This window comes from Halichoeres trimaculatus, unplaced genomic scaffold (genome assembly GCF_033239565.1).
Source record: "Halichoeres trimaculatus isolate MK-OKI-2021-1 unplaced genomic scaffold, fHalTri1.1 fHalTri1_scaffold_18, whole genome shotgun sequence".
NCBI classification, from domain to species: Eukaryota; Metazoa; Chordata; class Actinopteri; order Labriformes; family Labridae; genus Halichoeres; species Halichoeres trimaculatus.
Window position 1 is genome coordinate 845,760 of NW_027437196.1, and position 27,696 is coordinate 873,455.

General features: G+C 38.8%; 2 protein-coding genes across 5 annotated transcripts in view; one reads left to right on the forward strand and one right to left on the reverse strand.

Moving 5' to 3' along the window:
* Positions 1-2,954: 2,954 nt before the first annotated feature.
* On the reverse strand, positions 2,955-16,163 carry tfr1b (transferrin receptor 1b). The gene is made up of 19 exons (XM_074693610.1): positions 16,077-16,163; positions 13,103-13,155; positions 12,766-12,973; positions 12,466-12,685; positions 10,238-10,375; positions 10,051-10,135; positions 9,846-9,968; positions 9,676-9,771; positions 9,462-9,601; positions 9,200-9,369; positions 8,986-9,105; positions 7,517-7,602; positions 7,379-7,442; positions 7,240-7,307; positions 7,096-7,163; positions 6,902-6,992; positions 6,581-6,808; positions 6,349-6,498; positions 2,955-3,952 (listed from the first exon to the last, which is right to left on the reverse strand). The coding sequence occupies exons 2-19, from the start codon at positions 13,133-13,135 to the stop codon at positions 3,740-3,742; spliced, it is 2,301 nt and encodes a 766-aa protein (XP_074549711.1). The 5' UTR covers positions 13,136-13,155; positions 16,077-16,163; the 3' UTR covers positions 2,955-3,739.
* Positions 16,164-25,923: 9,760 nt separating this feature from the next.
* The window catches only part of sh3kbp1 (SH3-domain kinase binding protein 1), a 49,594-nt gene continuing 47,821 nt past the window's right edge, over positions 25,924-27,696 (forward strand). For 2 of the 4 annotated variants that reach the window (XM_074693473.1, XM_074693474.1), the window contains exon 1: positions 25,924-26,184. In XM_074693473.1, coding sequence (XP_074549574.1) covers positions 26,181-26,184 — 4 coding nt within the window. In that variant the 5' untranslated portion in view covers positions 25,924-26,180. The remainder of the gene's footprint in view (positions 26,185-27,696) is intronic. The other 2 variants (XM_074693476.1, XM_074693477.1) reach the window with 2 other exon arrangements.

Genomic DNA, 27,696 nt, shown 5'->3' on the forward strand with positions numbered 1-27,696 from the left:
CAGAGGCAAGTCTTTATGAAAAGGGACACTGACATAAATTAGCTAAAGCTAACAGCTAAAAATAAGCTAATCCTTTATTTGACCTACAGCAGCAAAGTGGAAGGTGTAAACACTTCTATAAGAATAATAAAGATGAAAATATTAAGAAAAATAATTAAGAATTAGAATATTTATAAGGAAGTAAATAATAAGCACAGTTTGATAACACAGGTGACGTATAATTATGCTCAAGGGATGAGATAAATGCTTTAACAATTATACATTATGTATTTACAAATATAAAACAAAATGATAATTATAAGATCTAACAAAAACAAAGTAAATAATAAAGAAAATCAAACTGGAAATCCTTTCATAGATTTTATCTACTGCAGTTTTCTCTGGAAAAAAGTTGATATTAAATAAATAGTCACGTTTTGAGTTGCCTACAAAAGCACAAAAAATAATATGCTCAAAATACCTCATTTAATACCAATAGATGAGATAAATACATCAGGTAAAATGTGAATAAAACATCCTTGTTATTTTAATGTGATACACTACCGGAAACTTCAAGAAAACAATCAGAAATCAACATGTTATCATGTGAAAACTAAGCAATAAAATGATGATTTATATTACCTTAGGGCTTCCGTAGCAGAACTGTTCAATCAACAACTGCAGTGAGCTGGTTTGATTTCTCTGTTTCCATAATAAAGACCAAACACAGGTGTACTGGGTGCTAACCAAAGGATTTATTTGACTCTTTCTGGTAAATTTCCATCTCACAGAAACAAAACTCGCTTTTCAGATAGAGAAACCGTGTTGGAGAGTTCCTGGAGGACAGTATCAGCACGAACATACAGTGTTTGAGTCGCAGTGAGAGGAAAAAGGGTTTCCTTAATGCGTGGCTTCACCGACAGTTTTTTATCAGAGAAAGGAAACACAGACAGCCATCAGATAATCTGGATTATGGAGAAGTTACATGTGATTTAATCAAAGGTTAAACATGAACGAAGAAATTTAGTTTAAAGATTTTAACGTCAAGAAACTGATTTTGCTCTTTCAAACATATCTGCGACCTCAACTGTCGCCAGGTTTGTTGACTTCCTGTAACTGTTATTCATTTTTTTTAGGTTAAATTTATGAATTTAATGTAACGTTTTGTCTTTGATAATATTTCATCAACGTTGTGTTGGGCTGCGGCTTGCCGGAGCTGACAGAAACATGCGGGTTAGAGGACACGTGTCAGAAACATGCAGAGGATTCATCTGAAGGGACGCGGAGGTTCAGACACAAGCCTCACCTCTAAGAGCTCTGTCTGCGTCACACAGGAAGAAGACTACACCTGCTAACACACACTCACACACACACAAAGTGAAAATAAAGACAAATAAATATAAACGTCAAGTATAAAACTCTGGGAAACACTGTCCCCGATAAGTTGTTCCACCTTACAAGTGAAATATGAGAGGCACTGCTCCCGATAAATACACACACACTCACACACACACACACACTCACTGGTAGACAAAAACTACCATCACTGCTGCGTCATTATGGAAGGCACTGCTCCCGATAATGGGTTTTCAAGTATGGAAGGCACTGCTCCCGATAACTTCGTCGTAACAACAGCTCCGAAGAAAACAGCGTTTTGAGAACGTCAGGAACCAATCAGCTCGGGTTTGAAGACGCGCTGATGTTTGTGGCGTTTTGAGCTCTCAGAATTAATCCAGCATTTCACGTCCAAGCGTGAAGTCAATAAGTCATCATTTCTTGTTTTCATATTTGTCAGATTTTCAGATTCCTGCCAACATAAGAGCGGGAAAAACACATCACATGACCTTCATTTCTCCCTTTAAACGACGCTTTCTGTGCGGCAGCTTGAAAATTTGGAGATCCGGAGGAGGATTATCCAACAGCAGGATCCTGGATTGATGTTAGCTTGGCATGCTAGCAAGCAGACAGAAATCGACAGTTTGTTTTTTTTTAGTGCAAAGAAGTTGAACGAGCTCAGTTTTTCCTTGACTTCCTGAGATGTGACGCAAGTGTTCGTCTTATTTTTCATCAAAACTGGAGGAAAATGTTTTATTTCAAGGTATAACTAGACAGAAATGGGGTAAAAGAAAGTTTATTCTTGTTGATTAAGGTGTGTTTCTGCTTTTTTGAGACTTGTAAGGTAAACATGGCTTACACTGTTAAAAATGTCAGCGTAAACTTAAAAAACGGTTGGAAGAAATAGTCAGAATTTTTTTTTTTCAGTGACATTTTTTACAGCGTTATACTTAAACCAAATGGGATTTTAAATGTTAAAATTTCCAGTTTATTTTTTTTTATTGGTGGAAGAAAGTCTGATTTTTTTTTTTACAGTGACATTTTTTACAGCGTTGTATGTAAACCTAATGGTATTTTATTGTTAAAATTTCCAGTTTAATTTTTTTAATCTGTTGGAAGAAATAGTCTGAATTTTTTTTTGTCAGTGACATTTTTTACAGTGTTGTATTTAAACCTAATGTAATGTTAAAATTTCCAGTTTATTTTTTTTTACTGGTGGAAAAAAAGCCTGATTTTTTTTTTTACAGTGACATTTTTTACAGCATTGTATTCAAACTTAATGTAATGTTAAAATTTCCAGTTTATTTTTTTTTACTGGTGGAAGAAAGCCTGATTTTTTTTTTTACAGTGACATTTTTTACAGCATTGTATTCAAACTTAATGTAATGTTAAAATTTCCAGTCTAACTTTTTTTTAATTGGTTGAAGAAATAGTCAGAATTTTTTTTTTTCAGTGACATTTTTTACAGCGTTGTATTTAAACGTAATGGGATTTTAAATGTTAAAATTTCCAGTTTATTTTTTTTTACTGGTGGAAGAAAGCCTGATTTTTTTTTTTACAGTGACATTTTTACAGCGTTGTATTCAAACTTAATGTAATGTTAAAATTTCCAGTTTATTTTATTACTGGTGGAAGAAAGTCTGATTTTTTTATTTTTTACAGTGACATTTTTTACAGCGTTGTATTTAAACGTAATGGGATTTTAATGATAAAATTTCCAGTTTAATTTTTTACAGTGTATTTTGAATCTTAGGTGACATTTTTACTCAAAATAAGACAAAAACACTTGATTTGATTTTTTCTGGTATAAAATTTTACAAGTGTTAATTGCTGTTTTAACTCATCCTGTTAGTCCAGGCTCTGTCAAACTCTGCTCCTCAAAAAAATATGATTATTAGACAAAAATATCAGAAATTATTTGGCTTATTTTGAACATACATCTCAGTAACAGCCGACAAATCAAGCTGCTTTAAATCCTCCCTGTGGTCTGTGACAGGAAGTGATTAAAGCTCTGAAATGTAAACCTGATGAAAACAGGATGTGTCAGCTCGTAAACGGAGAAATGAAGGCCATAACGAACGGACGTGTCGCCTCGTCTAGTCGTGAACAGCTGGAGTGGCGTGCGTAGCAGATGCTGCCGTAGCTTGAGACAGTATAACCGTCATAATTATGGAAGGCACTGCTTCCGATAACGTCGTATAAAAAGACAAAATAACACTTTTATAGTGGACACTGCCACTGATAAAAAACTGAAGTAGAAATAAGGTTTCTCAGTGATCGGCGGTTCGAGGTCAGAGCAGGTATGGTTTTAAAGGGCGGGGCTTAGACCTCTGATTGACAGCTTGTGCTTAAGTGCTTATTAGGAGCTCCTCCCTCTGCCTCACACCTCCTCCCCCCACTCCCCTCCTCTTCTTCTTCTTCTTCTCTAGATTTCGTTGTCTAAGTCCCAGATGTCGCCCACCATGGCGTTGGCACATCCCTGCAGGGTCCAGGTGGCCAGAGCCAGCTGGGTGTGGAGCTGCGCGGCGTCCGTGGTCTCTGCGATGGAGGCCAGCGTGTGGGGGCCCCGGCCCAGCAGGATGTGGCGGAACGGGGTGTCAACGGGGCTGACGAACGGGGAGAGGAGGCTGTGTTCGACCTGGAAGAGTCCGGAAAAACTGTCAGCGTCACCATCAGATTAATTCACTTTGTTTCAGTCTGAATAACACCAGAGAGAGCGCCTCCTCTGGTCCTGAAACAAACTCATCGTTTCCTCTTTTTTACTGCGGTCCAAAGAAAAACATCCAGATCTATTCTCAGACTCAGAAACCACGTCAGGAAGTGATGAAGCTCACTTCAGACAGGGACAGGAAACAAAGAGGGAGACTGGGCCTAAAAATAAAACAGTTAAACATAATAAACGCTGCTGAGTGACAGTATCTGTGATTTCTCTGATCATTAAGAGGCAGATATAATGAGACTTTTTCTTCTTTCTGCTCCTTTTCATTCATTTCAGATTATAAATTTTTATATTGTACATATATTTTTATGTCAACATGAATAAAATAAAGACTAACTAAACTACACTAAACTAATGTAAGAAAACTCAAGATCTAACTTTTTAATCTGCTTTTAGCTGATTTTATTTATTGTTATTTTATTAAATTATTTTTTATTAATTAATTACTATTTTGATTTTAGCTCCTGTGTTTCCTCATTTTAACTCAAGATGGCGCTTCCTCAGTCCTCTAATTCTCAATCTAACATGTTTTCTGTCAGAATTTCCTTTTTTTTGTCTTCGTGTGTGTGTTTATTGAATTTGATTTGGGGTGAGGGGATTTTCTGCTTTTTATTCCAGTTCTTGTTATATCTTTTTTTTTTTTTTTTAAATTTATTTTCTGTTGTTGTAAAGCACTTTGTTTTACAGATTTATGTATGAAAAGTGCTATACAAATAAAGTTTGATTGTTTGATTGATTGATAATACTAGAAAAGGAAGTTAAAATTATGAGATTAAAAAAAATCATAACTATTGAATAAAAAGTAAAAATAAAGTAAGAAAAATAATTAAAAACAATAAAAATAAAGAAATAAAAATCTCACAATTTTGGGACTTAATTAAAAAGAATAAGATAAAAAGTCAAAATGAAAAGATAAGACATAAAATTAAGTGATAAAAAACTAATGAGATAGAAAGTCAAAATAATGAGATTAAAAATTCAAATTATGCAATGAAAAATCACAATGCTGAGATGAAACAACAGAAAAATTGTATAATTATGGTGAAATTATGAGGGAAAAAAATTACTATGGGATAAAAAGTAAAAATAGTGTGGGAAAAATAATTTAAAACAATATAAAATAAATGAATAAGAATCCCACAATTTTGGGACTTTATTAAAAAGAATAAGATAAAAAATTCAAATATAACACAATAGGAGATAAGAGATAAAATTAGGTGATAGAAGTCTGTAATGAGATAGGAAGCGAAAAAAATTACAAAGTAGAGATGAAAAAACAGAATAATGGTATAATAAAGGTAAAACTATGAGAAAAAAATATAAATATTAAAAACAAACTGCACTTTATCTTTTTTGTCTCTTTTATCTCCTCATTATTTCTTATCACAGAGCTGGAGAGACTTTGCTGAGCGTTTCGTGTTATTTGTACTTGATGTGGAGGATTCAGTTGTTGTTTTATTTGTCTTGTTAATGCATTTGTCTCCAGCTGTAAACAAATTTTCCAAAATTTTTCGAATTTTGATAAAAATTTGAATTAATAGTATTTAAACGTAAAATATGATTATGCGGTGGATTTCAAAGTGGTGGCAGCAGCTTCTTGGGGGGACTCAGAATTAATTTTGTTTCTGAAAAAAAAAACATTATTATCTTGGTATCATTATTATTATTATTATTATTATTATTATTATTATTATTATTATTACTATTATCATTATTGTGTTTGTTATTATTATAAATGTTATTATTATTATTAATATTATAATAATAATTATCATTATATTTCATTTAATTTTTTTTTTGTTATATACTGTTATTACGCTATCTAAAAAACTGAACTGGACTTTGTGGCTCATTCCCTGTCGAACTACTGGCTCCATGTAGGAAAGGAGGATCCACCTCAGCTGACAGAGCCCTGAACACCTCCTTTAGCAAAAACCTACGTCTGTGAGTCTGGATTTGATTGTTTATAACTTCCTGTTCTAAACATCTGATAATTCATTAAAAGTGAATAAAATTAGAAAATACTTTCTTAAAGTTGACATTTCTTTGCATGTTTTGTTGTCTTGTAGTTTCTAAAGGAGGTCCCTGACCAGATGCAAATGCTGTTTGGGGCCTTGGCACAGTAAAGTCTGGGAACCCATCAGATAAGGAGTTAAAACAAAAGGATCAGAAATAAAGTTAGGTGATTAAAATCTTAGAAATTCCAAATAATGAGATTTAAAAACTTAAAATCATAAAATAAAAAAATCACGGTGTACAGATGCACGTATTGACCCTTTAAAAGCGTCTGTGCGTTGATGGCGGAGGGATCTTACCTTCATGATCCGGTCGTTGAGGATGCGACACGCCTCCTTGTCGCTCAGGTCGGTGTTGATGATGTCGTTCCTGATGCTTTCAGCCGCTCGGTAGAAGGAGCCGCGCGCCTGACTCAGCCAGGACGGACTGACCCCCTGCAGCTGACCGGACTGTGGGAGGAGAGTACACACAGCGTAAATATACACACACAGAAACACACACACACACGCGCAGCGACACAGAGGAACTGACCATCTTCATCTTGTTCATGTGGTCGTACACCCTCGCCACGGCCTGGAGGAGCGTCTTCCCGTACTGGCCCACGCTCAGCCTCAGCAGGTGGTCGTGGACGAGACGCAGCGCCATGTGGCCGGCGAACTGAGCCGCCAGAGCCGTGATCTCACTGGTGCGGTGGTTGGTCTGGTAGTCCAGGTGGTCCGGGGTGTCCAGGTTGGTGCCGTAGTAGATGTAGTTCTCAGTCTACGAAGAGAAGAAACCCAGTCCACGTAAACAAACAAACAAACAAACGTTATCAGTGAGCGTGCGCGGCGTCTGGTCGGCGTCAGGACTCACCTGAGGGGAGATGAAGTGGAAGGAGACGGAGGGGATCCCAGAGGAGGCCAGGAAGGGGTACGCAGAGTCGCTCAGGGTCATGGGCCTCAGTCTGCACCAACACAACGCCACAGAATAAAAAAACAACTTCCTGTTGAGTCTGAAACCAAAGAGATCAACCACAGCGCCCCCCGCTGTCAGCAGGCCGTACTCACGCCTTGGTCTGCCACGCAGCCTTCCCCACCAGGTCGTACACGGATCCAGATCCCAGAGGACTGTCCACCTGAAACACAGGACAGAGGGGTCAACCCAGACCGTCTGCTGCCAGGTCAGACCGGACCAGGTCTACGGGGTCCTACCTCCTTCATGGTGCTCTCCAGGAGGCCGTAGAGCAGAGGGCTGGCTGAGGCGATGAAGCTCCCACGACCTGTGAGGACACAGACTCAGTGAGTTTTCAGGTAGAAACACCTGAGGAGGACAGGTGTGAGGCGTACTGACCCATGACCACGCCGTCCAGGTTAATGTAGGACACAACACGCCTGTCGATGGACGACATGTAGCCCTGAGGAACACGCAGCAGAGTTAGAGCAGATTTTAACCCTTTCATTTCAGGGACTCAGAAACTGCAGTTCATACCTCCAGCCACTCAGTGGCGCCAACACTCCCGTACTCTCCAGCACTCCAGCTGGCAAAGACCAAGCTCCTCCTGGGCCTGAAGCCGTCTGGAGAGAAATGTAGAAAGAAACAAAACTCTGAAATATTCTCTGAAAATTTTGTTTTTCCTTTAATGAGTTAAAAAACTGAAGAATCAGCTCCACGCAAAAAGTCTAAATAAGTTCAGGAATTTACAACACAAATAAAAACTTCCCCCGTGACCCGACCCCAGATAAGCGGAAGAAAATGGATGGATGGATGGATGAATAAAAACTTTAAAGAATCCAAACAATGAAGATGAAAAACAGAGAAATCAAAAGAAAAAAACAACAAATAATAACAAAAAGAAATAATTAGGGTTAGAGGAAATGACAGAAACTGAGAAGATAAAAATGATAAAGAAAAGATCAAAAGTGAAAAAAAGACCCCAAGAAAATACGATGAATGAAACAAACAAAAGAACAAAAATTAAAGGAAAGGAAAAGGAAAGAAGAAGAAGCAGAAGAAAAAGGAGGTGGGGAAGGAAAAAACGAAACAAGGAAGAAGGAAAGTCAAAGAAAAAGACCAATAAGCAAATGCAGGAATAAAAGATTGAAAGAAAGAAGGAACAAATAAAACAGCAAATTAAAAGACAAAAGAAAGATAGAAAGAAGTGCATCGAAACAAAAAGAAGAGAACAATTAAAAAGTAAAAGAGTTAAAAAATTTTAAACAAAGGTTGAAAAAAGACAGAGTGAAAAATGATTAAAAGATAGAAAGAAAGTATGAACAAATAAAGGAACAAATTCAAAAAAAGGAAAAAAAGGGTAGAGAACAAAGAAAAAAGAAGAAAAAACACGAAAAATAAAGGACAGAAAAGGAAAAGACAGAAAGAATAAAAGTAAAGAAAAAAGAAAAAATGAAAGGAAAAAAACAAAGAAAAAGGAAGAGAAAAAGAAAGAAAAGAAAAGAGAAAGAAAGAAAAAAAGAAAGAAAGAAAGAAAGAAAGAAAGAAAGAAAGAAAAAAGGAAAGAAAGAATAAGGACGTTAAAGGAAAAGAAAAAGAAAGAAAGAAGGAAAGAAAAAGAAAAAGGAAAAGAAAGAAAGAAAGAAAGAAAGAAAAACTAAGAACAACAGAAAGAATAGAGAAAGGAAAAAAATAGAAAGTTTGCAAAGAAAGAATTAATAATTAAAAGAATAGACAAAGGTTGTTTTCCTCTGTCAGCTTCCTGTTTGTCTGAAGCAGGTTGTTGTTGTCGTTGTTGTCGTCATCGGTGCACATGGTAATGTAAAGATTTCTCAAACTGACTCAAACACTTCCTGTCTTTAATCTTTTTCCCTCCATCAGACCTGACTAACAACATTTTTTTTTCTTAAAATCAACTTTTCCCTGAGCGTGACGATCTGAGCTGGTTGAGGGAGATAACCCCTTATCCAAAACGTAGATGTATTCACATAGATCTGACTCGTTACCTTTCTCCACCATCTCCTGAACGGCTCTGGCCAGCTCCACCAGCACGGACGTCCCCACCGTGGCCCGGGCGTAACCTCGACCCCAGGCGTCTCTCTGAGCTCCCAGAACCACGTAACGATCTGCGGGTCAGACACGGGGACACAGAGCGCGTCAGACGTTTGGTGTTTAACCAGGAAACAGCTGATCTGAGACCAGACAAGAAACCGCTCCTACCCGGGTCAGTGAACCCTTTGATGACCCCGAACACGTTGTGGATCTCGGTGTTGACCAGCTGGTTGTTCACCTCCACCGTGACGTCCAGGATCCCCCCGAGACTGTAATTCCGTAAGTTCACACCGCCTTTAAACCCGCTGCTGGCGTCTGGTTCAGGACCGCCGATCCTCCTACAGAGAGAGAGAGGAGATGTTGTGCTGCCCCCTGTGGTCTGGCCGTGTATTGCAGCTCCTTATGTTTAGTGTGTGGACGGGACACTTACGCCAGCAGCAGCGTGGCCTGGTCTGCGGTGATGGTCTGAGCCGGGATCTTGGGGAGGCCGGATGACTTGGTGGGGGGGAACTGTGTGTGGTTGAAGGAGGGGAATCCAGGTGTGTAGGGGTCACCTGAGCCCAGATGGACCTGAACAGACACAGAGATCAGCACCACGTCCCACAGAGTGTTTCAGCTCCTCTGCCCACGGGTGGAGAACTCACGTGTCCGAAGAGGGTCGTGTACGCCACATACTTGAAGTCCTGGACGTCGGGGTAGATCAGAACGGCGGCGGCTCCCGCGTTGGCAGCATTATCCACCTGAAGACCACAAACCAGACTCATGAAAACCAGGTCTGAGGCTCCACAGGAGGAGTGACGGGATCAGCACAAACCTGCTCGGCGAAGCTGATGTTCCCGGCTCGCAGCAGCAACACGCTGCCCTTCATCTCCACCTTCTTCTCCTGCACCACCAGCAGATCCTCCGGGCGGCCGTAGTTAGCATACACCAGTTTCCCCTGCACGCACAGAGAGGTCACATGATTCAGGTCAGCGTTCATCAGTTAACTCAGTGAGACCTGCAGGTAAAAGAAGCATCACCTGAACGGTGCCTGCAGCGCTGTACGCCAGGAACCCGGCCAGCTGAAAGTCGTTGGGACCAAAGGTGATCCGGTTTGGACGCGAGCTGCAGAAAGGACGAAGCAGACGTTGACTCATTTACCGTTAACATACGAAGGTCTGGAGGTGATCCAGATCATCAGGTGACAGGAAGTGGAGGTGAACTGACCTGTCGAGCTTCTGCAGCTGGACGTAGTGCACGTCGTTCCAGGGATCCATCTGCAGCTGCTTGAACTCGTTGTAGATGTGGTTTGCCTGACTCGTGTCTCCCTGGCTCCCGGCTGATCGCTGCGTCAGCGTGAACTCACTGCGGGGAAACAAACCGTAGCGGACTCAGAGCGGCCTCTGGATCAGGATTCAGTCTGGTCTGAGGTGGGGCCAGAGGTCTGGGATCTGTTGGCACGTCTGGTTTCTCTTCAAATGCATCATTTCCTGTTTGATCTCATGCAACAGTTTGTTCCTACTGACCCTGAAGTGCACAGTCGTGATCCTGAGTCTGCCACGATCGAAGCAGGAAACAGTAGGGGGCGTTATTGGCTCTTAATAACCATCATTTAGTTTCTATATTGAAAGTTTCTGGTGAATCCTGACCTGGCCTCACGTCTTAGGTACAAAAGACCTCATTAGAAACTGACTCAGACGAGGGCTGGACGATTATTTTGTAATCAGGATTAACAAACAGGATTATGCATTGGTTTCAAAACTGGAGTATTTTTTGAACCACATCTCAAAAATATATGTTTAATTTGTAAAATAATAACAAATTCTTAAATCAGGGGTCTGCAGCCTTTACTTTCAAAAGAGCCGTTTTTCCTCAGCTCACCTGGATGAAAGTCATTCAGGAGACACAAAATCTACTTTATCTTCACATTAAGACAAAAAAAAAGTGAATAATCAGGTGAATAATTATCTAAACGAGACGTTTTTGTGTTTATAAATTTGTACATGTGATTTCTTAGTTTTTTTGTTTTTATTAATTAATTTATTTAATTATTTAATTTATTTTTTAATAAATTTGCAAATTTAAGAGAAAAAAGAAATTTGTAGTGTCATAGATTTTATAAATTTTGCAAAATTTAGAAATAAAAAAAAGATCAAAAATTTGCTAAATAAAAAATGAATTTAAAAAATGTGCAAAATTTCAGGGAAATTGATGAAATGTCATAAATTTGCAAAAAAAACCTAAATAATGCAATTTAAAAATTTTGCTTAATTTCCAAAAATTGTTAAAACTTTCTAAAATTGCAAAAAAAGGAATTTATATAAAAAATTCAAAAATTTGCAAAATCTTTGAAAAATGTAGAATCCTTTTTCTTAATTTGCAAAAATGTCAAAAATTGAAATAAAAAAATGAAAAAAAAACACAAAAAATTAAAGCTTTGTTTCAAGAGGTGATGCAGTTTTAGTCCAAATTTTATATTATGATTTTACTTAGTGTCTGTGTTGTTATTATTAAAATATTAAAAGCCCTTTATTTTAATAATATTTTTAAAGCTACAAGGAGCCACTGCAAAGGAGTCAAAGAGCCACATGAGGCTCCAGAGCCACAGGTTGAACACCCCTGTCTCAAATAATACCCTGGTTGTGGCTGCTTTCTCCTCTTTGTCCGTTTCTTGTAATTTTTTTATCTTTTCGTCATCTTTGTATTTGGAGTGGGTCATTACTTTGCTAGTTTTGTGGTTGTCTTCAGTGATATTTTTACTACTTTTTTTCCTGTGTTTGTCTGGAGATCCTACATGTAACCATGGCTGCATTGTTTACATGTGAAATCAGCTGTTAGCAGCCTGAAGCATATTAATGCTAAGTGGTGCTAGGCCAGATGTCTCCCACAAGGTGAGGAGAAGGAGGTAGATCTATCTCCAATAAGATGGACGAGCTAGCTGTGCTAACCCAGCAATAGAGGGAATACCAGAGGGCAGAGTAGCATCATGCTATTCACAGACATGGCTAACAGAGCTAACAGCAGACACCAAGGCCACATTGGAAGAGCTTCACCTGCTGTGAGCAGACAGGATCCAGGAGACAGAGACTTCTGTTCTTTTCTTTTCTATTCTATAAATACAGATATTTACCCACTCTACATGCGCGGCTGTAAACTCATTAATCTGCCTGACCCCAGATCAGCAGCTGCAGCCAGATACTCTGCAGGTCTTTGGGTCAGTCCATCACTGAGCTGAAACTTGTTGGTATTATCTGTCTTACATAACGTGAGTGGCTCTAACCTTCCTCTGCCTCTTTGTTTCCTGACTGGTTTAAAAATAAAAAGCTCTGTGATCGCTCTGCGGCCACGGCTGCCTGGTTGGTGGAAACCTTGTGTAACTGATTTCACTTTCAGAGGGTCGTTTCAGGTGAAGATGAGTTTGAAGCTAGGTGTGAGTCGTGTGTTACTCATCTGACCTCAGAGTTTTCTCCAAGGCCTGGCTGGTCAGTTTCTCCTGGAGGAGTTTCCTGACGTCCGCCCAGTCCATCTGAGCGTCCTGAGCTTCAGGAGCGACGGCCGGAGGCTCCGTCGTCAGCGTTGGTCCAGCAGCAGAACGGTTTGCCGCTCCAGGCCTGAGGTCAACACTCGCCGTCGCCACCTCTGGTTCTCTCTGGCTGAAGTAACCAATCATGAAGCCTGAGAGACAGATATGTGAGATGGTTTAGGAAGCTGGAAGGGATCATGTGACTCCATGGTTGATGCGTGATGCGGCCTACCGATGGTAAAGACCACAGCGATTCCTGTGACCACAAAGCAAAGATGGCGCCGGCTCTGCTTCTGAGGGGGCGCCGGCCTGAAGCTGGGAGAGCCTCCCGCCTGCTCCTCCTCCACCTCTGTTCCGTCATCGGACAGTTTGACCTCCACGTGTCTCTCTCCGTCCTCCGCAGGCTGCAGGGTGAACCTGCTGTAGCGCTCGCTCTTGATCTGAGCAGAGGACATGAGAGTTCAGGAACCAGGAAACCAGATCCTTCCTGGAAGACCTGACGCCTAACATCAAAATCTGACTCAACCAGCTCCTCCAGATTAAAACAGATGATAGACAAAAACACCTACCACGCTGTTAAACGCCGACCTGATCCGATCCATCGCTGCGTTTTCTTCTTCTTCTTCTACAGAAACAGAGCAGAGCAGAGGCTGTGTTACTGTCAGAGATCAGTGAGGAGTGTTTTCTGTCTGAGACTACTAAACCCCAAACAGATCTGACAGCATCAAAAACATTATATACTGGTTTATGTTTCCTGAGTATTTTTATTCTATAAGACATTTTTCATATTCCATTATATTTTTCTATTTTCTATATTTATATTTATTTATATTTTTAATGGTAAATATCAAATATGAATATTAAATATTTATATAATATAAATACTTTTATTTTGTAGACATTAAATTTTATATTTTACATTTATTATAGTTTATCTTATTTGACTTATCTTAATATATTGACTTATATTATATTTTTATAAGAGTATTTTCATTCTATAAGATATGTTTCATATTCCACTATATTATTCTATTTTTTATATTTATATTTATTTATATTTTTAATGGTAAAATGTCAAATATAAATATTAAATATTTAAATTATACAAATATTTTTATTTATATGATAAAAATATTTAACATTTAAATTTAAATATTTTATTATAAAAATATTTTATTTATATACATTATATTATATATTTTTTATTCATTATTTCATGTTATATTTTTATTTGATTTTTTTATATTAACTTGTATTATATTTTTATAAGAGTTTTTTTATTCTCTTTGATTTAGGAATTGTTCAGTGAGCCTGTGTGGTATTAGAAATGATGGAATGGATTAAAAAACAAAAATAATCACAAAAAATTATTATTTTTTATTCTCTGTGATAAATAAATAAATAGAGATCTACATCATCCAACCAATCACGGCGGCCGCAGTCCCACCTGCTTCGTGGTGGTGATGTCACAGGTGTGGGTCACCTGTTTTCCTGTTTCTGACCTGACAGACCCAGGTACTGTGAGTCCCCGGAGTTTAAACTGTAAACATCAGCGTAGCTTTCTGTTTCTGTGTGTGAAATGAAGACACACTGTGTCCCCACTTTGTTCCCGTAGTGTTGGTTGAGGGTCCACATTTTTTTATAAAGGGCTTTGTGAAACACTGGTTTACAAAGTGCTAGGATAAATTAGAAAAATCATTTTTATTTTATTCCTAAATTTAATTTATTTATTTTAATTTAATCCATTTTAGCTAACATGATGTATTTTAGTTCAATTAACTCAATTTGAATTTTTTTTAAATTATTTTACTTTGTTCTAATTGATTTTTATTAATGTAATTTTTTTTTTCCTTAATTCTAATTTTTTTATACCTATCTTTCATTTTACTGAATTTATGGTGTTAATCACATGAAATCACACTGATTTTTATCCCACTGACTCTCCTCACATCTGTTGTCCCTGTTTGTTTATAAAGCTCCTTGTCCTGTGTCAAACAACAAAGACAAGTTTGAGAAGAAAAATCCTGATAATCAAAAAACTCCAGCAACATATTGATCAGACACAGGTGGCCAGTCAACACGAGAACCAAACGGTGTCATAAGTTCATTTCCTGCAGTTTTTGTTAGTGTGGGTTTTAACGAGGTATTTCTCTTTGACTGTGATGAGTCTAATGCCTGTAATCATTAAGCCATGTTGGTGTAATTATGTTTTATTCTGTCAGCTTTGAGCTTTTGATGCTTTAAAAATCATTTCTGTCTCATTGCTCAATGTCTAAGATCTCAAACGTCCTCCAAGAACCAGTTTAACCTTCCCTCAACAAAACAGGAAGCAGCTAATACCTGAAAACATGAGCTCAGGTTTGTTTTCATCATAACACCATGACCTCCAGTTTTCAGCTTTGTTTCAGGTGTAAACACGTCAGAGGAGCCTCAGCTCACACCCACACGCTCCCACCTGTTATTTCTGACTTTCTTCCTCAAAAGCGAGAACTAGAATACCATGTGCCAAGTGTGGCGGTAAAAACAAAAACCACTTCCTGAAAGACAGCGCGCCTGATTCTGCTGATAGAAACATATCAATGAAGGGTGTTATTATCATTAATTATAACTTTTAGCTTTGGAGGTCAGGTTTTTGGCTCTTTGGCGTGCTACGTGGAGTTTTTTGAGGTGCAGGAAAAGAGGTCACACGATGAAAAGAAAATCTCTCAAAACAAAACCTTTGAGTCCTTTTTGTTTTGTTTGTTTGTTTTTTTTTTTTTTTTTTTTGTTCTTTGTTCAGGTGAAAGGTAAGTGCAAAGTATTCAAACATAAAAAATAAAATTTAAAAAAATCTCTGAAAATTAAAAAAGCCAGATTTCATTATTATTTTATTTAAAGTTTTATTGTTCATTGATGTTATTCCTAAACATAAAAATATATCAATTATATATTAAAAATAAATTGCACGTGTTGCCTCAGTGCAATTAAAATACCAATATTACGAAAAAAAAATAGCCAGTAAAACTGAGCACCACAGCATTTTATTTATTTTTTTCACTTTTATAAATAAGGGTGTATATTAAATAAACGTTGATACACATAGAATAATAAAGGTATTAGAGGCTGTAAAGAGCCGTTAGGGTGTGGTTAGAGTAATGCAGGCTGTATAACAACATATGTGAACACTTCCTGGATAATACAGAATGAGTTTATCCTCCTGACACATGTAATGAGCTGTGTCTGCGTTATTAATCTGAATTCTTATTTTAAAGCAGGATTATTGATGCATACAGAACAGATCAGATTAATTAATCTGCATTTATCCAACTGAAGCTGCTCTGTGGATGAACAATGACCCTAAAGATGTGCTGATGTGTTCCTGAGGACAGGTGGGCTAGGTGACACATGGAGCATCAGTTAGCTCCTCATTTCTCCTCATTTCTCCTCCTGTCTCCTCCTGTCTCCAGCGGAGAGCGGAGCAGCATAAACGCTCCGCGGGTAATTATTTATCAATTAATAATATCACATTATCGATAACTCAGGTGATAAGAAGAGTCCTCCTACCTGTGGTCGCTCTCTGTGTCACCCCGGGGTTTCAGATCCTCGCAGCTTCCGCGGATCCTGTCCTTAAGAGGAGGTTAAAACACTTCCGCTTACGTCACTCTGCTCAGAAGCTCCCAGTCACGTACACATTCTTAAAGGGACCGCCCACCCCAGGAGGAGCGCGTTAGCTCTGTAATAAATGATGCAATAACTGACTGATGTAACACTGAAATCTTACTAAAATAATAGTTAAAATGAATTAAAAAATAAAATAAATAAAATTAAAAAATTAAAAACTATCTCCTTCATCCGTAGACAGATTATGCTCTCAGACCTAGCAGACTCAGCACACATAAAAAAAGTGCTTCACATGAGCAGAAATCAATCCTAAAGACAGCAGCATGTAATAATACATTTTGAGTCTCACATTAAAATGAAGTATAATACATGATCATAATAGATATTGATAAGTTCTTTTAAATATTCAAATAATATTGGAATAGAAAATAGTTATAACCTTGAATTTAAAATGAATGAAATCATTGTTTTATAATAGTTTAAATGATAATTGCATTTAAATAAAAACGTTTTACTAAAATAGAATATATGATATTATATCAACAGTTTATACTAAATTATAAGATCTGCTGACAAATCATGCCTCCTACCTATGGAAGACAGATTCTGCCAGGTTAAAATAATTTCAATAAAAATTAAAAATAGAAATAAAAAAGTAAGATGGAAAACTTGCGGTATACAATATAAGATGAAATTACAGGATTAGAATAATTAGGATAATTATTTATAGTATAAATAATAATAATAATAATAATTACTATTATTATTATTATTATTATTATTATTATTATTATTATTATTATTATTATTATTACTATTATTATTATTATTATTGTTATTATTCTTATTCTTATTCTTCTTCTTCTTATTATTATTATTATTATTATTATTATTATTGTTATTATTATTATTATTATTATTATTATTATTATTATCTTTATTTTTTATTTTTTTATTTTTTATTATTATTATTAAATGTTTAATTTCATACTCATTGTTTCTCTTATCGAATATTCAATTTGTTGCAAATCTTTGCATGATGTAATTTTTTTTTTTCTATTACTGCTTCAAATTTCATTCTCACAATTTGCACTTTGTATTTTTTTTAATCTAGGCTGCTGTAACAAAACAACTTCTCCAAATTGGTTTTTAATAAAAGTGTTTCCCCTCTATGAATAAAGAATTTCGTAAAACCATTTAAATACATTAAAACCTACGAAAATGTAATATTTGTAATTATGTGAATATTGAAAAATGCAACATCTGATGTAAAAGGAAAAAAATTCAAAAGGGAATTTTACTTTGTTAAAACTTCTGTTTCTGAAGTGCTTTTGAGCATCTTGATTTGATTAATTGATGACTTTTTATTGTATTGTTGATCAAATTTAGAGGTGAACATGGGGTTAAATCTGATCATGAAATTAAATAAGTGTTGTGAATTTTAAGTCCCCAAAGTTGGAGAACTTTTATTTTCTTTGCTACATAAGTGATGAATAAATAATGTGTGATTTACAATAGATTTATATCTCAGGCTACCCACTTTAGTGATAGAAAACACACCTGAGTTTCCCTCCAACGACAGGTACGTGTTGTGACCTCCTGATCTTTAAGAGGCTCAGAAACGCTGCCGGCTCAGCAGATGGAGTGGAGGCTGTGGTCACTTTGAGCCGACCTTCCTGTAGTTCCCCCAAACTCCCAAACTTTCTGTTTCAGCACAGCGTTTTATTTTTTTAACACATGAAATCATGTTTGTCCACAGGAGGAACACGTTTGTAGGTTTCCTGTGACAATAACAGTGACCGTGAAGAAGACTCTGCTTCTGTTTTCTGACAATAATCTCCTCAGACCGGCGCTAATGCACGGGTAACCACATCCTGCGGGGGAAGAGATTTACAGTAACACGATCTGGTTCTCGGTGGCATCACAGATGGTTTCTTGCCAGTCGTCTGCTGCTGAAACTGGTGCAGAGAAAACTCTTCAATGTGGGTTTTTATGTGTGTCAGTCAGCTGCAAGGAGAATGCACTGAGCTTCAGAGAAAGGAGCAGACAGGAAGAGTCTTAAATCTCCTCATACCCCAGATTTGTTTTTCATTTAATCCTTTCTTTGTAAGATTTACAGTGAAAACAGAAAAATGATTGAATCTTTGGTGTAAACACGAGCTTTTGGTGAGCCTGAAGGATGTGCAGGGTGTGTTACACGGCTCTGAGTTCAGCCTGCTGTAAGATCAATCTGTCAGATATGTGCTCCTGGATTAATGTGAAAGTTCGTCTTAAGAGGACTGAGTTTATTTACCTTTCAAAATAAAAGCCTTAAAACTTCATGAACTCTAAAGTGAGTAAATCCGTTTCCTGTCACTCTGGTTCCTTGAAAACATGTCACGTCATGTTAATTTTATGTGACATTTCAAAAGAATCAAAAATAATTTATGTTTCCTGCAGAGGCCTGAGGTTTACACACTATAAAAAATTCACTGTAAAACAGTAGCAGCAGAAATGTCCAGTAATATTACTGTAAACAAAATATTTTTTTTTTACATTTTAAAATTGGCCAACACCCAGTACAAATCATTGGTACATGATCCATGCCATGTGGAGCACAGACACCAGTTGGTCTGTAATATGTGGCGTACAGACAGCTAGTCTATGCGTAGTGTAGCACAGACAGCCAGTTGTGCCATGTGGAGCACAGACAGCCAGTCTGTGCCATGTGGAGTGCTAACAGCCAGTACGTGCCATGTGGAGTACAGACAGCCAGTCTGTGCCATGTGGAGTACAGACAGCCAGTCGTGCCATGTGGAGCTCAGACAGCCAGTCTGTGCTATGTGGAGAGCAAACAGCCAGTCGTGCCATGTGGAGCTCAGACAGCCAGTCTGTGCCATGTGGAGCTCAGACAGCCAGTCATGCCATGTGGATCTCAGACAGCCAGTCCGTGCCATGTGGAGTACAGAAAGCCAGTTGTGCCATGTGGAGTGCAGACAGCCAGTCGTGTCATGTGGAGCTCAGACAGCCAGTCTGTGCCATATGGAGCGCTAACAGCCAGTCTGTGCCATGTGGAGTACAGAAAGCCAGTTGTGCCATGTGGAATATAGACAGCCAGTCCGTGCCATGTGGAGCGCAAACAGCCAGTTTGTGCCATGTGGAGTGCAGACAGCCAGTCTGTGCCATGTGAAGTACAGGCAGCCAGTTGTGCCATGTGGAGCACAGACAGCCAGTCTGTGCCATGTGGAGTGCTAACAGCCAGTACGTGCCATGTGGAGTACAGACAGCCAGTCTGTGCCATGTGGAGTACAGACAGCCAGTCGTGCCATGTGGAGCTCAGACAGCCAGTCTGTGCTATGTGGAGAGCAAACAGCCAGTCGTGCCATGTGGAGCTCAGACAGCCAGTCTGTGCCATGTGGAGCTCAGACAGCCAGTCATGCCATGTGGATCTCAGACAGCCAGTCCGTGCCATGTGGAGTACAGAAAGCCAGTTGTGCCATGTGGAGTGCAGACAGCCAGTCGTGTCATGTGGAGCTCAGACAGCCAGTCTGTGCCATATGGAGCGCTAACAGCCAGTCTGTGCCATGTGGAGTACACAAAGCCAGTTGTGCCATGTGGAATATAGACAGCCAGTCCGTGCCATGTGGAGCGCAAACAGCCAGTCCGTGCCATGTGGAGCGCAAACAGCCAGTCTGTGCCATGTGAAGTACAGGCAGCCAGCTTGTTTCATGTGGAGTGCAGACAGCCAGTCTGTGCCATGTGGAGCACAGACAGCTTTGCGAACTCATTCAGTGTTCAGCAGGGTGTCATATCCGCTGTGTTCCCTCCTCACTCACGGAAACAAAACACCATCACAGTGAGATTTTTTTTACAGTGCTGTAATTAAAAATGTTTTTTTTTTCTTTTGACATTTTCTCATACATTCACAGTAATTTTTTACGTTGTAGCTCAATGTTTGTCTCAGAAAGAGCATCATTTGTGACCATTTGAACAGAGAGTTACATCCCCAGAAACCCTAACCTGTAGCATAGCATGCTAACAGACTAAAACTGTGGTTAAAGAAAAACTGGAGGTGTTAGAAACCGAGTCTCTGAGCGTGTCAGACATCTCACCGCTCATGTGTGTATGTGCGTGTGTGTTGGTGTGTGTGTGTGTGTATCCCCTCATGCTCTGGAGGTGGCAGAACTTAATTGGAGCTCAGCACACGGTGTAATAGCAGCACAGTCCCTGATGGTGTCACCTGAGTGCTTTGTGTTAAAATTATCTGCTCTCTGGAGAGCGCGCTCCTCCATATCTGGAAGAGGAAACAGTTTGTGTCTCTGACGGCGAGCGGCACATAAAGATGGCATCCATGTGTGATCTGCAGCTCTGCAGCTCTGCAGCTCTGCACTGTCCTCACGTCTCCCAGCGACTGCAGAGACCCTTCATGGTGTTATATATCAGTCATAGATCAGAGACTGTTTGGTCTTTGAAGAAGTTCATCTGTTCTTGGTTTGACTGATCTGAGCATCACAGAGACAGCTGGAAACAAAAACAGGAAATAGACATAAGACTGATGTTACTGACTAAATATAAGATCTCTGGCTGAAAGATGGTTTCTGTAATATCACTGTACAGCTTCAGAGAGATGCTAAGATTAGCCACATTAGCTGATGAGCAAACAAGTTAAACTGCACTGAAAAAAACTCTGAATGTTAAAATGAAGTCAATGACATAAGGTGACATAAGGTGACATAAGATAAGGGGAGGAGCCAAAAGAAAGATGAGGCCTAAAGCATGATGTTTTGGCATCCAAAAAAAGCAGTTTTTCCTTATATTTTATCCACCAAAAGGACAGTTTTTCTTATCTTAACCAGCTCGAAAGTCATTTCTTGTCTCTTTAAACCACCCAAAAGGCATTTTTTTAATATTCCGAACATTAAAAAAGGAAGTTTTTTATTTAAATAATCCAAAAAAGGGCAGTTTATTTGATTCTAACCACCAAAAGAATTCGTTTTTTTTCTAAACTACCCAAAAGGGCATCCTTTTCAACCACACAAAAAAGCATTTTTTTATATATTTTTACCTGCGAAAAAAAGCATTGTTTAATATTATAAACAGTCAAAAGAGTTGTTTTTTTATATTTGAGTTACCCAAAAGAGCAGTTTATATTTAAATTACTGAAAAGGCATCTTAATATTAGTAGTCTACCACACAGAAAGGCAGTTTTAAAGATCTAAACTAGCCATAAAAATGCACTTTTTCATATTTTAACCACACAAAAGGTCATTTTTTTTCTCTTATTTTGATGAGCCAAAAGGCATTTTTTATATATTAAAACAACCCAAAAGGCATTTTTCTAATATTCTGAACATTCAAAAGGGCTGTTTTATTTTATATTTGAGTTACTCAAAAATGGCAGTTTATTAGATTCCAACCACCTATAAAAATATATATTCTATATGTTAATTATCCAAAGGGCATCTCATTATAATTCATCCACACAAAAAGGCAGCTTTTAACCAGCCAAAAATGCTGTTTTTAACTTCGCAAAAAGTCATTTTTTTAAGTTCGGAACACTCAAAAAGGCTGTTTTTATATTTAAATTACCCAAAAAGGGCAGTTTTTTAGATTCTAACCACCCAATAAAGTAGTTTAAAAATTTGAATTAGCCACAGGGCATCTTATTATTTAACCACACAAAAGGGTTTTTTGTTTTTGTTTTTTTTTTATTAATTTATTTATTTATTCATTTTTTTTTATTTTATTTTAACCAGCCAAGAAGGCATTCCTTTATTTTTAACTACTCAAAAGGTCTTTTTTTTTCTCAATTTCACCACCCAAAAAGACATTTTTCATATTTTAACCAATACAAAAGCTCTTTTTTTTCCTCATTTCAACCAGCTAAAAAAGGAGTTAATAAAATTTAAATTAGCCACAGGGCATCTTATTATTCAACCACACAAAAGTTTTTTTTTTTTTTTTTTTTTTTTTTTTATATTGATTTATTTATTCTTTTTTTTTATTTTAACCAGCCAAGAATACATTTTTTTATTTTGAGCTACACAAAGTGTTTTTTTCCCTCAATTTCACCACTCAAAAAACCAGTTTGTTTATATTTTAACCACACAAAAGAGTAGTTCATTTCATTTTAACCAGCCAAAGAGACATTTTTCATATTTTAACCATACAAAAGCTCCTTTTTTTCTCATTTTGACTATAGCCAAAAAGGCATTCTTTTCTATTTTAACCAACCAAAAGGGTTTTTAAAAAAAATATATACATATATTTTAACTACACTAAAGGGCAGTTCTCCCCATTTTAACCAGCCAAAAGGACTTTTTTTTTATTTTATCCACACAAAAGGTCATTTTTTTCTCATTTTAACCTGCTAAAAAAGTAGTTTATAAATTCAAATTAGCCACCGGGCATCTTATTATTCAACCACACAAAAGTTGTATTTTTTTTTTTCATTTTAAACAGCCAAGAAGACATTTTTTTATTTTTAGCTACCCAAAAAATATTTTAGCCACACAAAAGAGCAGTTCATTTCATTTTAACCAGCCAAAAAGACATTTTTCATATTTTATCCACATAAAAGGTCATTTCTTCTCATTTCAACCAGCCAACTGCTGTAAATATTATCGCTTCCACTTGACAGTGTGGAAACCTTTATTGACGATGTCCATATTTATACTTTTATACTGTTTCTTTTATATTTATATTGTGTTTTTTTATGGTATTACAGTATATTTTTTAGGTTATGTGGGCTTATACTGGGACTTGGGAAACTAATTTCATTCCACCTCATGTTTGTACATGTGTGAAATGACAATAAAGCTCCTTGAATCCTTGAATCAAAAAAGACAGGCACCTCTCCATGTCTCATCTCCTGTCTCTGCGTCTCTGCTGGGATCGACAGGTCACCATGGCCACGGTGAGGTCACTGGCTTTACATAAAGCTGCTGCTCTCTGCTGCTGGGGACAACTATCAGCATGTGTCAATGGTTAGAGATGACCCCCTTTTTTCACATTATTTTCAACAAACAAACTTGTCTTATAGTCATACCCCAGTGTGGCTGCTTCCTGTCTGAAAAGTTCAGCCTGAGTTTCATGATTTCAGAGGTGAGATCATCAGTAACAGGACTTTATTTACAAAGCTTCCTCTGAGAAATGAGCAGACTTCAGTGCATAAAACACGACGACAACAGAGGAGGAGCAGAAACAAAACACACACCTGCAGATTTACAGGTAGATGTGTGAGACTTTAACACTCCCAGAAGTTATTTTTAAAGATTAATGAAACGTTGAACCAATGAGAATCGTCTCTGAGAAACACTCAGATCTTATTTATCTCGCAGCACTTTCCACAAACTCCTTTCCACATTCAGGTCCAGGTCTCAGAAGTTTCATCGGCGTTGCGTCAGAGATACCTGAGATGAATCAAGAAAAATGCTCCCGCCTCGCTGCGGTCATACCAATGTCATTCTTTAACGGGCTGAGTTTTATCACATCAGATCATCTCCATTGTCTCCTCAGCAGCTCGTCATGTCCCTGTGCTCTCTGTCTGTCTCTGAGCGACAGCTGATGGAGAAAAAAAAGAGAAATCTGAATTCCTCATCTCTCTGTCTCTCTGTGTGCCACCGCTGCATCATTTCATCGTCCTGGTTCTGCTGCTGCCAGCACATTCTCCCCGAGTTTGGACCAGAGGGAGCAACAACACTGCAGGGCTTAGTGAGCTGTGTGTGTGAGTGTGTGTGTGTGTGTGTGAGTGTGTGTGAGTGTGTGTCTGTTTGATGTTTATAAAATGTTAAAAAAAATCCATCCAGACTCATTTAAACACTGGTCTGACTTCAACACGAGCAGAGCCTGGTTCACTAACTCTGAGATTTGGCTGCACAGGTGTCAGGCTTTGAGTTTACAAACGCTGCATTCAAAGACAGTAGGAAATATGGGTTTTCACACAGCAACTTGCTGTAGAAGTTAACATAAAGAGATAATCCTGCTTATTTCCACTGCTTAAATATCAAAAACAGTCAATACGTTTATATGAATTTTAGCCTTTAAATTGTGTATAAGCTTAAAACTTGTGTTTTAGCATTTAGCTCATGTTTTAGCCTTTGGCTCTGGTTTTAGCATTTCGCTTGTATTTTAGCCTTTGGTATGTGTTTAACGCTTCAGCCCGTCATTTAGCCTTAAGCTAATGTTTTGTCCTTGAGCTTTGGTTTAAGCATTTAGCTTTTGTTTATAGCCTGCATTTAAGGCTTGAGCGCTTGTTTAAGCCTTTAGCTCATGTATTAGCTTTCAGCCTTTGTTTAAGTGTTTATAACTTGTGTTTTTGCCTTAAGCCTGTATTTAGCCTGTAGCTCATGTTTTAACCTTTGGCTCTGGTTTTAGCATTTATCAAGTGTTTTAGCCTTTGGCCTGTGTTTTAGGGTTTAGCCTGTCATTTAGCCTTTAGCTGATGTTATAGCCTTAAGTTCCTGTCTTAGCCTTTATCTTTTGGTTTGAACTGTAGCCCATGTTTTAGCCTTTGGCTCTGGTTTTAGCATTTAGTTGGTGTTTTAGCCTTTAGCCTTTGTTTGTAGTCTGTGTTTTAGGCTTAAGCGCTTGTTTAAGCCTTGAGCTCATGTTTTATCTTTTAGCCTGTGTTTAAGCATTTATAACTTGTGTCTTAGCCTTTAGACTGTCATTCAGCCTCTAGCTCATGTTTCAGTCTTTGGCTTTGGTTTTAGTAATTAGCTTGTTTTAGCCTTTAGCCTGTGTTTACAGCCTTTGTTTTATGCTTTAGCTCTTGTTTTAGCCTTTAGCCTGTGTTTACAGCCTGTGTTTTAGGCTTTAGCTCTTGTTTTAGCCTTTAGCCTGTGTTTACAGCCTGTGTTTTAGGCTTTAGCTCTTGTTTTAGCCTTTAGCCTGTGTTTACAGCCTGTGTTTTAGGCTTTAGCTCTTGTTTTAGCCTTTAGCCTGTGTTTACAGCCTGTGTTTTAGGCTTTAACTCTTGTTTGAGCCTTTGGCTAATTTATTAGCCTTGAGCCTGTGTTCAAGTGTTTATAACTTGTACTTTAGCCTTTAGCCTGTGTTTAAGCCTTTAGCCTGTCATTCAGCCTCTAGCTCATGTGTTAGTAATTAGCTTGTTTTAGCTTTGTTTATAGCCTGTTTTTAGGCTTTAGCTCATGTATTAGCTTTGAGCCTGCGTTTAAGCATTAATATCTTGTGTTTTAGCCTTTAGCCTTTAGCCTGTCATTTAGCCTCTAGCTCATGTGCTAGTCTTCCATTTGGTTTTCGCAATTAGCTTGTTTTTGCCTGTGTTTTAGCCTTTAGCCTGTCATTTAACCTCTAGCTTATGTTTCTAGCCTTTAGCTTGTGTTTCTAGCCTGTGTTGTAGGCTTTAGTTCTTGCTCAAGACTTTAGCCTGTTTTGTTAGCCTTTGGATGTGTTTAGCTTGTGCTCTATCACACTAGTTATTGATAGTCTAAATAAATCCAACATTTTGGATTTCGAAGTGTGAGTTTCACAAAACACCTGTCCACATAATCTGAGTGAGCTCATGGCTACATCAGGAATGAATGAATATTATCTGTTTTGCTAAATGCTGCTGCTCAGCCTTAATTCCAGGCTCTTCAGAGGAGCTTTAAAGGAGGTTATTTTTGGAAGATAAGGATGAAAATATTTCAGATAGCATCTAAAACCTGTTCGTCATCAGTCTGAAGTGCCGCTGTCTGTTTTGGGTGTAACAGTTAGCGTGACATGCTCTTATCGCCTCAGATGAACGCACAGATTGTTGGAGCCAGAATTTCCGAGCTGCACGCGAAGGCAACACGAGAGAGAGAGAGAGAGAGGAGGGGAGAGGGAGCTCTGTTCATCAGCGCTTTTCCGTTTTGTGGGGAGCTGCTCGCTCTGCCTCCTCTGTCGTGTCACCGGAGAGAAAGAGGAAGGAATATGGTTTCATCTGACGCTCCTCCCGTGTCAGCGCGGCTGTAGCGGATCCGCAGCGCCAGCAGGAGCTTCAGAGCCCGTCTGTACCTGAACAGCCACCTCCCCGTGGAGCAGCAGCCTGCAGCGGCACTCACAGCACACCGGGACACATAAATGGGTGAGATGTGACGCTTCTCTTCGCTTCTGCTCTGAAGAATGACCAAAAATAGCCTCCAGCGCTCTGCGCATCTGGATGAGCAGGAATCACCGCCCGCTCCAGATGCGCGCTGGTTCAGCCTCTCCTCTCCGCTCCTTCCTCCTCTCTCCTCCTCTCCTCTCCTCCCCTGACGTCTCCCTTCAGACATAACCGAGCTGTGTGGAAGTGACCGCGCAGGCTTCAGCGTTGTGTCCAAGATCAGAGTGGGTGTGTGTGTGTGCGTGTGTGTGTGTGTGTGTGTGTGTGTGTGAATGTGTGAGTGCAGCGCGGTCGTGTGGGTGCGTTTTGAGGAAATCGGCGGGTCACATTGATGGGTTGCAGATGTTGACACGTTTACATTGAGTGTGTGTGTGTGTGTGTGTGTGTGTGTGTGTGTGAGTGTGTGTTTCTGCCCATTGTGCTGCTCGCTCCGTGTTGGACTCCCTTCCCGGGCTGTGTGGATGAAATAGGCCTGACTCTCATGACATTCCTCCTCCCACCGCCTCCTCCTCCTCCTCCTCCTCCTCTGCTCTCCCACAGCACTGCGCTGTTGCTCACACTGCCTGGGTTTAATTGTTTGCAGGTTTGGTTGCACGAGTGATCAATCAGTGAGGAGTGGATGCAGCTGATGGTCTCCTGGTGTCCGCTGAGGCTCACACTTCCTTTTACCTGTCACTGACGTTTTATCCGTGCTCTCTGACTCTGACACCAACTCAGCTGACTGAAAGCTGCTGTGTAGGTGGTGTGCACAAGGGTGTGTGTGTGTTGAGGGGCTATTGTTGGAAAACATGCTCTAAAGTGTCCTTTTGGGAGGCAAAACCAGCACTAAAGTGTCCTCTTTGGGGCCAAAACCGATGCTAGAGTCTCTACTTGAGGGCCAAATACTACCCACAGGGCCCACTTTGGAGTCAAAACACACACTAAGGTCAAACATGTGCTAAACTGTCCTCCTGGGGTCCAAAACCTGTACTTAAGTTTCCTTTAGGGAGCCATACTGACGAATAAGTGTCCTAATGGGAGCCAAAATGCACTAAAGTGTCTTCTTCAGGGCCAATTGCAGGCCGAAGCACCCTCTTGGAAGCTGAATGCACGCTAAATTATCCTGAAATACAAAGCCTGTGCTTCAGTGTCCACTTGAGAGACAAAATCGCTAAAGTGTCCTCATTGGGGCCAAAACACGTTTAAATGCCTGCTTGGGAGCCAAAGTGTGCACAAAAGAGCCACAAATCACACTAAAATCAAATGCATGCTAAACTGTCCTCTTTGGACACAAAACATTTATTAAAGCGTCTCCTCAGGGGCCAAAATGCATGCTAATGTGTCCTCTTAGGGGCCAAAAACCAACAATAGAGCCCTTGTCAGAGTCAAAACACACAGTTCAGTCAAACCTGGGCTAAATTGACCTCCTGGGATCCTAAACCTGTACTAAAGTGCCCGCTTTGGAGCCAATACACAGAATAATAATATCTGATTGGGAGCCAAAATGAACTAAAG